Below are 17,055 nucleotides of genomic sequence, written 5' to 3'. Positions count from 1 at the left end.
AATTGGCTGCAGGAACTTCCTGCACTCAAGTGGAAGCCACGGCGGACATTCGGCTTCCGAAAAGCATTCGCAAACTGGAACACTTACCTCCAGGTTTGGGGCGTTCGGGAGCCAATTTGTTCAACAACTAAGCCATTCGGGAACCAAGGGACCACTGTGATTAAGAGCCGAATGCTACAATGGCAAACTTCCCTCTCTCCCACTCTCTGCCCAAAAGGGCTGTACCAGCAAGTTAGCATTTAAGCACGGTGGGAAATTCCAAGAGGCTGGCACCCAGGCGCACGCCCTTGTGAATTTTGGGGGGAAATAATCAATATTAGCTCTCTTGCTCCATCCTGTACACCCAGCCACGACACAGACACAATCCCACTTTGCAATCCCTTCCTCCAGATCCCCCACGATTCCCCAAAATGTAGGCAGCCCCCCTCTACCGCTCCAGCAGCACTCACATCCTCACAGAGCATGGTTTGCGCCGTCTCCGCCATGACGCTAATGGCGTCGTCGGTTTTCTTGCGGTTGATGAAGATGATGCCCCCTAGCCAGCACGCCAGCCCCACCGTGCCCATGTACATCAGCTCCTTCTTGGCGATTGGCACACACCGGTCGGGCAAGACTTCCATCATCCCTGCAAGGTGGGACAAGGCAGTGGAGAAGGAGGAAAGTGGGAAGGTTAGCCCCGGCAACAGATCAAGGCTGCCCAGCCCACTATGTGCCAGAACACCGGTCGGGGGCGACCACGGCCTGGTGGCACAGCAAAGGCGCAGTAAACCAGAGGTGGGGAATCTGTGGCAATTTGTATCTTGTTGACTACAACTCCCATCGTCCCTGACCACTGGACCATGCTGCCTGGAGGCTGTTAGGAGTCTCAGAACCTTCTGTAGGGCCACAGGTTCCCCACTGGGATGTAAAAGCAAATTTTTAAAAACGTTTTCACCCTTCCTGGACTCCCTTCCTGTGCAAAATTCAACTAAAAAGATCAGCCAAAATTTGAGGCAGCCAATGCAGTTGCCTCTGGATGTTGTTTGACTCTCAGCAGACGGCGGCCAAGGGGAACAGGAGTTATGGTTCAGTCACATCTGGAGGGTTGGCTATCCCAGACTAGATTACTTTTGATAATCAGGCCTGATTATAATCTTCTAAAGCAACTCCTCTATTCTGAACTTAAAAATGGAAAGCATAATGATTGTGGTCAACAAAAGAGGTTTAAAGACTGTCTCAAGGCAAATCTAAAAAAAAGTAGTATAAACACCAACAATTGGGAAAAACTTGCCTGTGAGCGCTCCAGTTGGAGAACAGCCTTTACCAAAGGTGTCATGGGCTTTGAAGACACTCGAACTCAGGACGCAAGGGAGAAATGTGCTAAGAGGAAGGCACGCTTGGCAAATCCACACTGTGTTCAGCTCCCACCCGGAAACCAATGTCCCCACTGTGGAAGGACGCATGGATCCAGAATTGGCCTCCACAGTCACTTATGGACTCACTGTTAAAACCGTGTTTATGGTAGACAATCTTACTCGGCTATGAGTGATCGCCAAAGAAGAAGGCTTTTGAAGATGCCTTCCCAACTCTGCAAATCAGGTGTGGGGAACCTTTGGCTCTCCAGAGGTTATTGGCTGCCAACAGCCACCATCCCTGGCCACACTTCCTGGGGCTGATGGGAGTTGTTGTAGTTTAGCATGAGACTTTGAACTGCAGGTTCGAGCCCCACGTTGGTCAAAAGATTCCTGCACGGCGGGGGGGGGGGTTGGGCTAGGTCAATGCTTTTTTTCCTTAAAAAAATTTTTAGGGGTACAGTGGTGCCTCGGGTTACAGACACTTCAGGTTACAGACTCCGCTAACCCAGAAATAGTACCTCAGGTGAAGAACATTACTTCAGGATGAGAATAGAAATTGCGGCACAGCGGCAGCAGGAGGCCCCATTAGCTAAAGTAGTACCTCAGGTTAAGAACAGTTTCAGTTAAGAACGGACCTCCGGAATGAATTAAGTTCTTAACCTGATGTACCACTGTACTCTCATTTTCCTTCTCGTATTGAAATACTGACCCTCAATGAGGCCAAAATTAAGATTTACAAAATGTTTAGGGGTATGTGTCCCCCCAGGAAAAAAAGCACTGGGCTAGGTGAAGCTCATGGTCCCTTCCAACCTTACAATTCTTTGAACATCTAGAGGTCCAAAGTCTCCCCGCACCTGCTTAGAAACCAATGAAGATTGCTTTAAATTCAGCAGGAACTCTTAATAATTGAGTGGTATGGTAAAATGAATTTTACCAAAATGAATTTTGAATTCTGGTGCTGGAGGAGACTCTTGAGAGTCCCATGGACTGCAAGAAGATCAAGCCTCTCCATTCTGAAGGAAATCAGCCCTGAGTGCTCACTGGAAGGACAGATCGTGAAGCTGAGGCTCCAATACTTTAGCCACCTCATGAGAAGAGAAGACTCCCTGGAAAAGACCCTGATGTTGGGAAAGATGGAGGGCACAAGGAGAAGGGGATGACAGAGGACAAGATGGTTGGACAGTGTTCGTGAAGCTACCAGCATGAGTTTGACCAAACTGTGAGAGGCAGTGGAAGACAGGAGTGCCTGGCGTGCTCTGGTCCATGGGGACACAAAGAGTCGGACATGACTAAACAACAACAACATGGTAAAATGGACTGACAGGAGAGGCCACGAGGGGTTTTCTACTCACATTCTGGCCACGTGGCCCTCAGCCACCTACCCAGACCTCCTTTCCCCCCTGCCCAGGCGTACCGAGCAAGTCAAGCGAGCTCTGATGGTTGGACACGATCACATAAGGCTGCTTGATGTTGAAGTTCTCTGTCCCCCGCACATCAATCTTGATCCCGTACAGGTATTTCACATGTAGCATCATGGACCGGATTATCCTACAGATGGAAAAGAAAAGAGAGGAGAAACTTGTTCACCTGCGACTTCCGCACCTCACTGCACCGCGGTCGCTGATGATGACAACAACAGTTTGCCATCTTCCCTTCTGCAAGGTTTACCTAGTGCCTTCATTATGAAGTGGCACCCTGGTTCTTGAACATAATCTGTTCCAGAAGTCCGTTCGACTACTGAAACGTTCAAAAACCAAGGCACGGCTTCCGATTGGAGCAGGCGCTGTGGAAACAATAGCCGACAGCAGCACCAGACGTTCGGCTTCCAACAAACATTCCAAAAATCGGAATACTTCTGGGTTTTCTGCGTTCGGGAGCCAAAATGTTTGAGGACCAAGTCATTTGAGAACCAAGGTTCCACTGTATATTTTTAGGTGCCAGGCAAAAACATTCCTCTTCAACTGGGCCTTTGGCTGATTAATTTGCCACAACCTTTTAAATGCATTTGTGGGCGCGCGGGTTACTGTTTTGTTGCTGTTGTTTATTTATTGGTGTTTTTATCTTGTGAACTGCCCTGAGATCTTTTGATGAAGGGTGGTGTAAATATCAAAATAAATAAAAATAAAAATAAAATAATAAGCTGTCAGTCAAAAATAATTTTTGAGGCACTGAGGTGTCTGGAGTGCTCATGCTCCCTCTAGAGGCCAGTGTTGTTCAATGCAGATTTCACTTTTCAAAATACCAAAGCAGCGAGAAGTTGTTTTTATTGCTTTTGTTGACTCTCCTCTTTCTACCAATACAGTAAAGGTAAAGGTAAAGTCCACAGGAGGCCAACCTGCATATAACCATGTAAGAAGCAGCTGCCACAAGACATTTTGCTGCCTCAGGTGAAGTCCAAGATGCCTCCCTGTGGCACTCCACTAACCTAAAAGATCTCCTCACCCGCCACGTCTCAGATATGTATATTAATCGTCAAATGGCACCTTAAACCCAGGTTACAGTGGCCACAACGGAATGTCTAGGTACATCTTTGTTTACAATGAATTTTGTGGTGGTGGTGGTTCATTTTATTTTTATACTGCTTTATATATATTTTTTTTAAAAAAATCTCGAAGCTTCCTTGGAGGTTTTTAAGCAGAGGTTGGACGGCCCTCTGTCACGGATGATTTGGCCAAAATTCCTGCATTCAAGGGGGGTGGGCTAGATGACCCCTGAGTCCCTTCCAACTCGTGATTCTATGATATCTGCCAAATCTGCCCCTAAGACTCGCCTTCAGTCCTTAAGCCGCACTGCTAGCTAAAACCAAGCCACAGGTCCATGTAGAGCAAAATTCCAGGAGCCCAAATGTCAGTGGTGGGCAGAGCCAGAGACAAAAGATGGCAAATAAAATTAATGCAAAATTTACCTTTGTGCAGTAGGTTAGTTTACCCTGTTCTATCCTTAATCTAAGGAAAGAAGAGGCATTGTCAGAGTCTGTGGGGACATTCCAGCTAGGCCAAAAGTTATCAAGGAAGGGTGCAGAGCAGAACCGCATTAAACTGATTTTATCTATAGATAATCCAGAAACAATGGAAATGTTTAAATGATTATTTATGTAGACAAAGATTAAATGTAAGGTATTGGTTGTGTTTAGAATAGATTTAGGAAAGATTTAGAAAACTTATTGATTAGAATATTTGTATTGAGATTGTATGGGGGAAATACGGAATAACAGATACAATGTTGCTTAAAATGTATATAGGAAGTGCAGTGTAAGCAATGGAAGTCAATCAACGAAATTTTATTATGGAGATATTTGTAGAATGAATTTGGAAGAAATTCTTCCAACTCCTTATTTTTTCTTTTTTCTTTTCTTCCTTTTTTCTTTTCTGTTCTTTTTTATATATGTGTGCTTATCTGAAATATATATGTATGTATGTATGTATTTGCAGTATTTTGCTTGTATTTTGTAATCATTCTGTTAAATAAAATAAAATAAAAAATAAAAAAATAAACAAACTGATTTTATCTATAGATACTCGTAATGAGAAAAGCTTAAACTGCAAATAAAACTCAGTTCTAGAGAGTAACACAAATAATGCAGGAATTATTCTTTACAAAGTGCAAAGAGATAACAAGTGTCAGTATTGTTCTTACTATTTCAGCCAGCACAAAGAACTCTAATTTCTACATAGCAACATACTGAGATGGGGGCTATTCTGTCGGGAATCAAATACATTGCAAAATCACACCATTCAGATCCAGATGTTTCACCCCTCCCATTGCAAGAATCTGCTGACAATGTTTCAGAAAGGAGGGGGAGGATATTGCTCATTGCTGCTTCCGCTCCAGCCTGACTTCAAAGGGAGTCTGAGTGTTACCTGTATAAAGATAAGGTGACTGCTCAAGCAGCTGTTTATGCAGTAGCTGTAGAGAATAAAAGAAGTTATACTTCAGAGCTGTCCTTCGTGTGGTTCATGCTCTGCCTTGCTCCGCTGACTTTTGGAACTGAGTTTGGTGCTCACAGCTCTAGGTTGTGAGTCCACAGCACTTAGACCTGCTTCCTGCGTGAAAGGTCTCTGGAAGTGCTTTCCCAGCTCGCCTGGCCCAGTCGGGGCTGAAGAGGTTGAGCCCAGTCGTTGGCACTGGCTCAAAGGCAAAGCTGGCACCCAACCTCCCAGCCGCCCTGTCCTCTTAAAATTTATTCCCAAGCTTTTCAACCAAAGCTGCATCCCAAACCTTTTAATGCTTTTTAACATGTGTTTTATTCTGTGTTTGTATTGGTTAATAGGTTTGTATTTTGCCGACATGGTTTTTTCCAGATTGCATACCGCTTAAGAGGTTTTTAAAACATTAAGCAGTTCATAAATGCTTTCGGAATAAATTGCTCAGAGATGTACCAGTAGAACCCAGTTTACCTTCTGCTCATCCCTCCTCCAAAGTATCGTCGCACAAATATGAAAAATGCTCCGTGTAACTTAAGTCACATTACACAGAGATACCAAAGTTATGGAAACTGAAACGAATAGCCTCTTGGAGCTCTTGTGAACTTGTGAATCTTGTGAACTTGTGAATCTGGTTAGAGAGTAGACGTCACTTGTTGCAATGGCACACAGAGCAGAGTAAGAAAAATAGCTTTATTCTGGGAAGCTCAGAATCTAGATAGAAAAGTGTTCTAGCTCTAACCTAACTAATTGAAGACAAAAGGAGCCATGCTTTCTGTTTTCCGACGATAGATTCAAGGTGACCTCTCACCTTGAGGTCTGAGGAGGAAACGTGAGAAAGTTTTAAACAAAATGCAACCTAAGACATAGCCATAAAAGGACAGGGAGGCCAGAAAAAAGGTCAGAGGCTACATAGAATCAAAACGGGACCCCATGAGTCATCTAATCGATTTCCTGCCCACAGCCGTCCCTGGGCAGTCTCGAACCAGCAACCTTCCGGTTAACAGGCACAGGGATAGTCTCGGAGTCTGGAGGTCCATTGCTGTGCCTGTCTTAAAGGTAAAGGTAAAGGGACCCCTGACCATTAGGTCCAGTCGTGGCCGACTCTGGGGTTGCGGCGCTCATCTCGCTTTATTAGCCGAGGGAGCTGGCGTACAGCTTCCAGGTCTTGTGGCCAGCATGACTAAGCCGCTTCTGGTGAACCAGAGCAGCGCACGGAAACGGCGTTTACCTTCCCGCAGGAGCGGTACCTATTTTTCTACTTGCACTTTGACGTGCTTTCGAACTGCTAGGTTGGCAGGAGCAGGAACCGAGCAACAGGAGCTCACCCCGTTGTGGGGATTCGAACCAGCGACCCTCTGATTGGCAAGTCCTAGGCTCTGTGGTTTAACCCACAGTGCCACCCGCGTCCCATCTGCCTGCCTTAACCCCATGCAAAAAAACTCTCTCTTTTCTTCTTAAGTTTTAATTCATGCTTTTCAAGTCTATACATTTCATTAGCTTTGCAATCAATTTAAGATTTCTAAGTTGGACTTCCTTCCCCCTCTTCCTCCTCTCTCAGCAAGCAGAGCCATGCCCAATCTTCCAACAAAAGATTTACGAGTCGTCCCATCCCCCCCCCAGCCAAACACAACCAGAGCTGCACCCACCATTGCGCTGGCTATGTGAACATCGCGCCAGCACAGGGACTTCCTTTGGCATGGAAGAACATTGTTCCCCAAGCCACCGTCCCCCATGGGCCCCCTAAATCTGTTCTAGGGGGTTTCCCCACTCCACCCCAACACTCTGGAGCAGATTTAGGGAAGGTGGAAGGGAACAGGGGGAGTCCCACTGCATGAACGAAAATCCTTGCACTAGCAGCATGAGATAACTGAATACCTCTCAAAGAGCCTAATACACACAAACAAACTCTTGTACTTACTTCATATTCTCCACGTTGCGCCCACGGACTGCGCAAATAGGGATGACGATGACGGCCAGGAAAAGGATGTAGCTGTTGTAGAACGCCATCTTGCAGAAGTACTTGAAGGTGGCACTCCATTCGTAGAGAAGCGGGACCACCACCAGGAACAAAATGAGGAGCCCCTGGCCCAGCGAAATCTCCATTGTCCCTGCAGGGGGGAGGGAAAGAGTTAACTCCGTTTCTATTTCAGCAGCGATTTTAAAGCCATTCTTCCGTTTTATAGCTTGCTTTTGTTTTATCTCTGTTGTATTTGTTACACTTATCATACACTGCTAAGAGACGGCTGCAATTAAGCAGCATATAAATTTTCATAATATTTATGCACCGCTTGTTGTTGTTGTTGCTTTTAAAAAACCCCTCAAGGAAGCTTTCGAAAAGACACGACAAACAAAATTAACAACAATTCAAAACTGTCAAAAAGTTAGCATAGCAATAGAATGAAATGGATTAAAACTCAGAGATTAAAATGGTCAAAACAATCATCATTAATAGATATTTTGGATTCTTGTAAGCGCTGCATGCCAAACACAATCCCCCTAAAAGCAGCTTCTGTAAAAATGTATCTAAATAAGAAAATCATGAAATTAAGTTATTGTTACAGAAAAATTCCGGGTGCGGAGTTGCCCTGCCACCCAGCTCGTCGGACTAAGTCCGCGGGTCCTAGCGGAAGAAAATGAGCTCAGCCGGAGACAGGAGCAATATGCGGAGATCCAAGGTTTATTGCGCAACAGGTTCAAGATGAGATTGAACCCCGAGAGTGGGGTGACACAAACTTTTAAAAGTTCCCTCCAAGTCCAAGAATACAGTGCGAGAAACTCATGAACACATTATGGGAAGGTTGGGTTTCACAGGTTACATCACGAATATATTACAGAAAGGTGGGGTTACATGGATTAGCATTTTAAGGAAGGGAGGGGAGAATATGCAGAGTGAGAGATATGCATAGATAAACATGGATAAACACTTCTGAAGTACCGGTGATGGTAAGACAATAGTCCAGATATGCATCGCCTGACACCTGGCATTGCCCGGAGGAAGGGTTTGGCAGAACGATCTGACAGGATTAAGGTCTTCCTGAGTACGTGACTTGTCGCTTTGGGGATTATGGAGGTAGGGGTAGCACCATGGAGTCCAGAGGGAACTGACTTGAATGACACCAAAATGGAGAAAATCGGAGTTTTGGTTGATTTTATATTAATTTCCAAAGTTTCAGTGCTTTGCCGGTCAAGTGTATATTGGAGATCAAAAGCGGAAACGAAATGGATACATTGTAGGAAGTCTTTGACAGTTTTACGAGGTCACTGGTTTTGGTTCCATTGTTCTCGCAACTTGTCAAGAGCTAAATGAGGCGTGCAAGGGCTCCCTGAGCTAGCTCCTGCAGGGCGAATGCATGGTCCTGATTGGCTAAAGCGCGGCCATTATAGTCAATGGAGAATACAATTCGGTACGGTCTACCCATGTTAGAAATTGAGCGAAAGGGAGGCTTAAGAAAGATGGGCTTATGCAACGGTGTGGGGGCTGAGGGATCAGGGCAGAGCTGGGGCTGTCGAGGTCATCGCCTCGGACCCCTTGGTAGGTGGAGGAGGGGTAAGGAAAGGTACCCCCCCTCTCCTTCCGTATCAGTTATAGCATACATAATAATTCATAACACTGTGTTTGTTTCACTTCTCGGGTTGGCACGGCCGTCGGTTGGGATATGGGGATTGGCCGAAGACGTTCAAGTGAACTCATAGTTGCACTGAGAGAAGTGTTGCATTAGGCACACCCAGCACCTCGTGCGTGATCATGACTCCGATATACCCTTCTGCATCTTCACTGCTTAAGCTTGGTGCATGGCAAAGCGAACTACAGCTAGAAGGCACCATTCCCCACTCAGAGAAGACCTGTAAGCCCCTCTTTAATGGGCAGACTTTTGCTGTGCTGTCAAACCATCAAATTTCTGCCTTGAGGCCACCCAAAGTCGGCACCCAGAGATCTTCTCTGATAAGCAAGTGTGGAAGGTTCCTTAATTTACACCATTTTGCAAGCTTATATCCTAAGACTGCAGGAGTAGAATGTTTTTATGCAGTTCCTTGCAAGTACAAACACACACACACACACACACACACAAATGTGGCACCTGAGATTTCACCAGGAGTGGATCCACACACACGGGAAAACGCTATGGAAAATTGCATAGAATTTTTTTTTGCTCTCCGGCGCCATCTGGTGTTGCATGTTTCTAACACATTGCAAAATGCTGTTTTTTGACTAATGTAGTTGAGTCCCAGATTTATTCTGGACCAGTGTCTCGGCCTTGGTAAAGGACTGGATGAGAGCCAGCAAACAAGTTGTTGTTTTTATTTTTATTATATATATTTGTGGTTTAATATTTTGATTTTCTTCTGTGAACCACCCTGAGACCTCCGGGTATAGGGCAGTTCATAAATTCAATAATAAAGAAATAATAATAATATTCTTTCCAAAGATTTTTAGCAAAATCTAGCTTTAAAATAAAGGGACGCGGGTGGCGCTGTGGTCTAAACCACTGAGCCTAGGACTTGCCGATCAGAAGGTCAGTGGTTCGAATCCCCGCGACGGGGTGAGCTCCCGTTGCTCAGTCCCAGCTCCTGCCAACCTAGCAGTTCGAAAGCACATCAAAGTGCAAGTAGATAAATTGGTACCACTGTGGTGGGAAGGTAAACGGTGTTTCTGTGCGCTGCTCTGGTTCGCCAGAAGCGGCTTAGTCATGCTGGCCACATGACCCAGAAAAACTGTCTGCGGACAAATGTCGTCTCCCTCGGCCAGTAAAGCGAGATGAGCGCCACAACCCCAGAGTCATCCACGACTGGACTTAACTGTTGGAAGTCCTTTACCTTTTTTTTTTTTAGCTTTAAAACACACACACTCCCCCTCCACTTTCCCACAGCACTATTGCAACATACACTATGGTCTGGTCACTCAAACCATCCTGCTAATGTGCAGTGAAAAACAAGAGAGGCATTGCAGGGCACTGACGCCAAGGAGCAATGATGGAGGGAAAAGCTCAGGGAGGCTGGCAGGCAGGCTGGGCAGCCGCCCAGGAAATCAATAGTTTTGCAACCACACATCCAGCAACCCAACCGTGCTAGGAGGCAAGCTGCCAAATTATGCCCTGCGTTCCTTTGTTTGTGCCCAATCTCTCTCCACCCACCCACATGCATGCCTTTTCCCAGCTCCTAAGAGTTTGCCACTTGGGAGCACAGATACATGGCCACTGTACTGCATGCTGCAGTAACTTCCAGACTAGATTGCTGCAGAGCACCCTACATGGGGCTGCCCTTGAAGACGGCTCAAAAACTCCAAGGGGTCCAAAATGCAGTGCCCAGATTACCAGCTGCGGTTCCGTTTGCCTCTCGCACAACATCCATTTTAAAACAGTGGCACTTGGTTGTTTCTGTTGGAAAAACGCCCGGGAACGCCACCACCTTCCCAAGACACCGGGGCGTCTCTCTGGTGGTCACCCTCTGGCTGTAAATCTTCCTCAGTCCAGAGAGACCGGTGATAAGTGACCCTCCTGAGAGGGGCACATTCGTCTTCTGGCATCTCATTCCAGAAGAAAGAGACAATCGTAGCTTTAAAATTACTTTATTCAATGGTCTATAGAGAGAGACTCCATCAGCATGTCTGCTCTCTCTCAGCAGAAGTACAGAACAACATCTCACACAGAAGTGGAAGTACCGTATTTTTTGCTCTGTAAGATTCACTTTTTCCCTCCTAAAAAGTAAGGGGAAATGTGTGTGCATCTTACGGAGTGAATGCAGGCTGTGAAGCTATCCCAGAAGCTGGAACAGCAAGAGGGATTGCTGCTTTCGCTGCACAGCGATCCCTCTTGCTGTTCTAGCTTCTGAGATTCAGAATATTTTTTTCTTGTTTTCCTCCTCCAAAAACTAGGTGCGTCTTATGGTCTTGTGCGTCTTATAGAGCAAAAAACACGGTAACTTCTCTCGCAGTACCCAACAGTACTGAGACTTCCTGTCTCACGCTCTCAGAGACTCACATGATATAAACAACCATAGTTCTACTTGCTGAGCAGCTGGTGAGATAAAAAATCCTAACAGTTTCCGGGCCCAATTCAAGGTGCTCACATGTTAAACATGGTTGTTTCACTACCCTCAGAGGCTTGGAGGGTAGGGGTGGCCCAGGAGAGGGCCTGTTTTGTGGCAGCCCCTAAGTTGTGGGGCCACCTCCCCACAAAGGGGTACCTGGCAACTTCCAGATGCACCTTGGTAACACAGCTATCAGTGAATGTTATAGAGACACTGCTAATCTTGGCTTTCAACACAGATGTCTACTTTGGGGGGGGGGTAATTTCTTCAGTTTTAAATTGTTGCAGCCTATTTTTGCCATTGCTTAATAATTCGTTTCCATGAACAAGTTATGTCTGAAGGCAGAGAGCCTTCTCGGTAGTGGCGCCCACCCTGTGGAATGCCCTCCCATCAGATGTCAAGGAAATAAACAACTATCTGACTTTTAGAAGACATCTGAAGGCAGCCCTGTATCAGGAAGTTTTTAATGTTTGACGTTTTATTGTGCTTTTAATTTTCTGTTTGGAGATGCCCAGAGTGGCTGAGGAAACCCAGACAGATGGGCGGGGTATAAATAATAGATGATGATGATGATGATGATAAAGATTGTCATGATCATTATTATTTATTAAATTTGTATACTGCCCTTCATCTCTCAATCTCAGGGCGGTTCACACCATAAAAATAGAAGATAAAAACATAAAATGCATAATAAAAACAAGAACAAACCAAACCAATAACCGCCCCCCTTGCCCCTCCACAGTTTTTCCCTTATTCATTTGGGGGGGGGAGTATAGGGAGCCAAAAGGAGCTAAACAATATCAAAACACAAACCAAACCAAAGTAATAATTAAACACAAACACAATCTAAAAAGATTTCAAATCAAATTGGTGATGGGGTAATACAATTCGATTCATGCAAAATGCGTGCACATTAGGTTGGTTTCCTCAAAACCAAACATTTCCCTAAATAAGTGGCTAAACAAGAAGACTGTCACAAGACCCTATAAGCGGACGCACTGAGATTAGTATAGTGATGGCACAGGGTATACAGTTAAGCTTTAGTATTTTATTTCATAGAATCATATAGCTGGAGGGGACCACCAAGGGTCATCTAGTCCAACCCCCTGCAATGTAGGAATCTTTTGGGGCCCACACACATGATTAAGAGTCTCAGGTTCAAATAAGTAAATAAATAAATAAATGATTTATTTATTTATTTATACCCTGCCCACCCCGGCCAGAGCTGGGCTCAGGGTGGCTAACACCAGTAAAATTACAGTCAAAACATAATGGGGGGGGGACCCAATTTAAAATACAGTGGTACCTCGGGTTAAGAACTTAATTCGTTCCGGAGGTCCGTTCTTAACCTGAAACTGTTCTTAACCCGAAGCACCACTTTAGCTAATGGGGCCTCCCGCTGCCACCGCGCCGCCGGAGCAAGATTTCTGTTCGCATCCTGAAGCAAAGTTCTTAACCCGAGGTACTATTTCTGGGTTAGCGGAGTCTGCAACCTGAAGCGTATGTGACCCGTGACACCATTGTACAGGTTAAAATGCAATTTAAAGTGCAACCTCATTTTAAAAGTAGCCCATAGATCCAAACCATAAGGGGAGGGCAACATAAGGGTCAGACTAGGTGGAACAGCTCTGTCCTGCAGGCCCTGCGGAAAGATGTCAAGTCCCCCAGGGCCCTGGTCTCTTGTGCCAGAGCATTCCACCAAGTCGGGGCCAGTACTGAAAAGGCCCTTTCCTGAGCTACCCCTTCCTCCAAGGAGCTTAAGTTCATCCTCACATACCTGAATGGCACCACATGGCTTAAGAAAAACGTCTCTTCCCCACCTGAAGGAACTGCAACTCCCCACTCCGACTCAGGCAAGTGAGGAAATGAATACCTGTATATCTTGGACTGGGGATCCGGTCTGGTCAAAGAGAATAAAATTTCTGACCTACAGGAAGAAGAGGAGGAGGAGGAGGAGGAGGAGGAGGAGGAGGAGGAGACGCTGCCTCTGGCTTTTAGATTCCAGGCAGTCAGGACCAGGCAATAATAATAATAATAATAATAGGCTTTCCCTGGAGACTTCGCTTCTGGCAGAAGCTCAGGTCTCGGCATTATCCTGAGAGGAACAGAGGCTTCATCAGAGAGGCCAGGAAGAGAACGCAGAGTTCAGTGTCATTTGTCTTGGGTAACCAAGCTGGAAACTTGCCCCAGCAAGATCCCAGCATGCGAAAGGCATGCCAAAGGCGAAGTGGGAATGGGGAGAGGAAGAGATAAGAAGGGGGCGGGGGAATACACACATTGGGATGGAATGTAGGAAACAGATTCCTGCTTCATGCCAGAGATAGTGAGATTTCCACTCCAGCCCAGAGGCGGCATTTGAAGCTGTAGCTTCCAGCACAGAGCTGCCGCTGAAAGAGTTGGCAGAACTTTATGGCAGAAATGTGGAAATATGTGGTTGGTTAACCAAGGGCTAAAAATAAGGCAGCGGCGAGAATGAGCATTAAGGACACCGTAATTACTCATTTAAAACGAAGATCTAGCACCGCACAAACAATTTGAAATAATAATAATAAGTTTAATAATAATAATAATAATAATAATAATAATAATAATAATAAAGTTTTAAAAATGGCCAACGAAAATTTGTCAGAAACCGCTCTTCCATCACCAACATGAAGATGCCAGTGAGATTTGGCGAGCATAAACCTAGTCACCTGCCTACGAGAAAGGTCCTGCAAAGTTCTCAAGGGAACCCACCTGCACAAAGATCATAGAATAACAGACTTGGGAGGGACCTTCAAGGGTCATCTAGTCCAACCGCCTTCAACACAGGAATCCTGCCCACAGCTCTCCCTGTGCGGCCTTTCGGTCAAAGAAGAAGAAGAAGAAGAAGAAGAAGAAGAAGAAGAAGAAGAAGAAGAAGAAGAAGGGGAGTTTGGATTTGATATCCCACCTTTCGCTCCCTTTAAGGAGTCTCAAAGCGGCTAACATTCTCCTTTCCCTTCCTCCCCCACAACAAACACTCTGTGAGGTGAGTGGGGCTGAGAGACTTCAGAGAAGTGTGACTGGCCCAAGGTCACCCAACAGCTGCATGTGGAGGAGCGGAGACGCAAACCCGGTTCACCAGGTTACGAGTCCACCGCTCTTAACCACTACACCACACTGGCCCAGATACACTGACCCACCCAATACTTGTGGGCAATTGCAAAGCACACATTGGAGGCATTATGCGGCAGGTCACATAGGATCACCTGTGCACAAGGTGTCACAGCTTAGCACAGCTTAAAAGTTTACAAAGCAGTACTGGAATGCTGCCAGGATTCCAAGTACGAGCACTGATGCAACAGAAGAACTGGGCAGAAAGGTTGATAGGGGTGGAAAGGGTCAGAAATCTGGGCACATACCGCTGTGTAATGTTGTTCGGAATCCCGACACACACACAAATCTATCCTGTCTGCAGTACGGCATCTGAACAACATGATACAGAGACGACCAAATGTTGCCTCGGAATGAGTTTCCAGAACAGTGCAGAGATGTAGTTGTGGACATGCCTCTAGATCATGGGTAGGCAAACTAAGGACCGGGGGCCAGATCCGGCCCAATCGCCTTCTAAATCCGGCCCGCAGATGATCCAGGAACCAGCATGTTTTTACATGAGTACAGTGGTGCCCCGCAAGATAAACGCCTCGCAAGACGGAAAACCTGCTAGACGAAAGGGTTTTCTGTTTTGGAGGCGCTTCGCAACACGAATTTCCCTATGGGCTTGCTTCGCAAGACGAAAATGTCTTGTGAGTTCCTGCGGGGTTTTTCCCCTTCCCCCCCTTTTTCTAAGCAGCCAAGCCGCTTATCAGCTGATCCGCTAAGCTGATAAGCCGCTAAAAGCCGCTAAACCGCTAATAGCGCTCATCCGCTAAGCTGTCAATGGGCTTGCTTCGCAAGACGAAAAAACCGCTATACGAAGAGCCTCATGGAACGGATTAATTTCATCTTGCGAGGCACCACTGTAGAATGGGTGCTTTTATTTAAAATGCATCTCTGGGTTATTTGTGGGGCATAGGAATTTGTTCATCCCCTCCCCCATATGTGGTCCGGCCCCCCACAAGGTCTGAGGGACAGTGGACCGGCCCACGGCTGAAAAAGTTTGCTGACCCCTGCTCTAGATCTCCTGTCTGGTCATTCATACAGTTTTCATCCCTGTCAGACTACCCAAAGTAAGTGTGCTAAGATTTTGATTGCAATACAGGGGTTGCCCAATGTGCCCTATTCTTTGAGGGCAGCATTGCCTAAATCTCCACTTCTACTTAAGTTATATGGCTCTGGTCAGGGTCTATTTGATTTAAAGCAAATCGATTTAAATCACAATTTAAATCACTAGTCAGTAAGGCTGGATTTAAATCTTCTTCTTTTTTAACGAAAGACTCATTCTTGCTGGTATAATCTAAATATTTACAACCAGATGAAGGTTTTATTTTTGGAATAATAAATTTTCAGAGTAGTTTTTATAGTTATATTAAAAATTACTGATTTGGTTATACTATTAGAAATGCATACTCCAATAATGATGAAATTATTGTGAGGTTTAATGTTAACTGTTTATATTTGGACAACTTTTCTGCTGTACTTTATTGGAAGGAGAAAAATAATCATTTCCTTAATAACAATTTAAACAATTTATTTAACTAAAACAATAACATTATAGCATATGTATCCATGTTTGTTAACTGATGTGATTAAACAATAACAAAAAACAAAAAACCTTAGACTGCTTTTTAGCACACATGAAAAACTTAAAACAAATCCTTATTTCCTGATGAACAGCCTTTGGACCATAACGTAACTTAAATAGAAGACTATCTTTAGAAAGATTTTTCCTCCAAAAGCATTTTATTTTAAAAATCTGATTTAAATTTTTAAAAATCTGATTTAAATTTTAAAAATTCGAATAATTTTTTTATTAAAGGGGGGCCGCTAGGGGCGCTTTGGAAGATGGCCAACAATACCATCTCTCTGGCTCACACGAGGTAATTAAGAGGGTAATGATGGGAGTAAATTAGCCTCCCGAATTTTCCCAGGGGATGGGAAGATGCTGCCTCATTCGCGGTTGCCAATAAATCACCCCCAAGTTTGAAAGAAGGAGGGGGTGGAGGCACTGGACGGAAAGCCCTCGAGTGAGTTTCTGGATCTCCCGGACGCTACTTCTAAGTGCGATCCTAGTTGCATTGCTTAAGATAAAATAATTGGAGAAGAGTAAATGCACATGTTTCGAGCAAAGGAAAGGGTGTACTGATTACTAATTAAATCGACCACTGAGAAGCTGAGTGATGGGTTGAACTGAACAGAAGACTACATCAAAGAATCACAGCTATGTCGGTATGTTTAAACGGATCGGAAAGGGGGGGACTTTTCTCTTTTTCAACATGATTTACCTAACAACCCCTCCCCTAGAAGAACCGCCACATGATTAATAGCAAGTGAGACGGGAAAATAAACTGTGTGGAAACAAAATTATTAACTAAAGGCTTTGTTTTGCGGAAGATCTGGAAAGGAAACGAAAGGTTTTTGGGTGACGCAGTTCTAATTGGGAACCGCCATTATGAGACAGACTTTGTTGCGAGATTTACAGTCAAAGGGGGAGGGAGCCACTGTTCTGTTATCATATTTGAATTCTACGTCTGATTTGGCAAGAACTCCCCTGGAAAGGCTGATTTATGGAGCAACTGGTCTGGGAAAGTTAATGAGCAGACCCTTAGACTGTATTTCATCGGAACTATCGAAATGGCGCCTGCCGT

At 45.1% G+C, this 17,055-nt stretch overlaps 1 protein-coding gene across 4 annotated transcripts in view; it reads right to left on the bottom strand.

Moving 5' to 3' along the window:
* AGPAT1 (1-acylglycerol-3-phosphate O-acyltransferase 1) overlaps window positions 1-17,055 on the bottom strand; it is a 47,416-nt gene that overhangs the window by 4,485 nt on the left and 25,876 nt on the right. For 3 of the 4 annotated variants that reach the window (XM_081903216.1, XM_081903218.1, XM_081903219.1), the window contains exons 2-4: window positions 7,179-7,368; window positions 2,749-2,882; window positions 450-625 (exon numbers count right to left, since the gene is read on the bottom strand). In XM_081903216.1, the coding sequence (XP_081759342.1) occupies window positions 450-625; window positions 2,749-2,882; window positions 7,179-7,368 (500 nt within the window). Of the gene's footprint in view, window positions 1-449; window positions 626-2,748; window positions 2,883-7,178; window positions 7,369-13,064; window positions 13,113-17,055 lie in introns of those variants that run through there. The other variant, XM_081903217.1, reaches the window with a different exon arrangement.

Source organism: Podarcis melisellensis, assembly GCF_964234715.1.
Source record: "Podarcis melisellensis genome assembly, chromosome: 2".
Taxonomy (NCBI): Eukaryota; Metazoa; Chordata; class Lepidosauria; order Squamata; family Lacertidae; genus Podarcis; species Podarcis melisellensis.
This window is presented reverse-complemented; position numbering and strand designations above follow the sequence as displayed.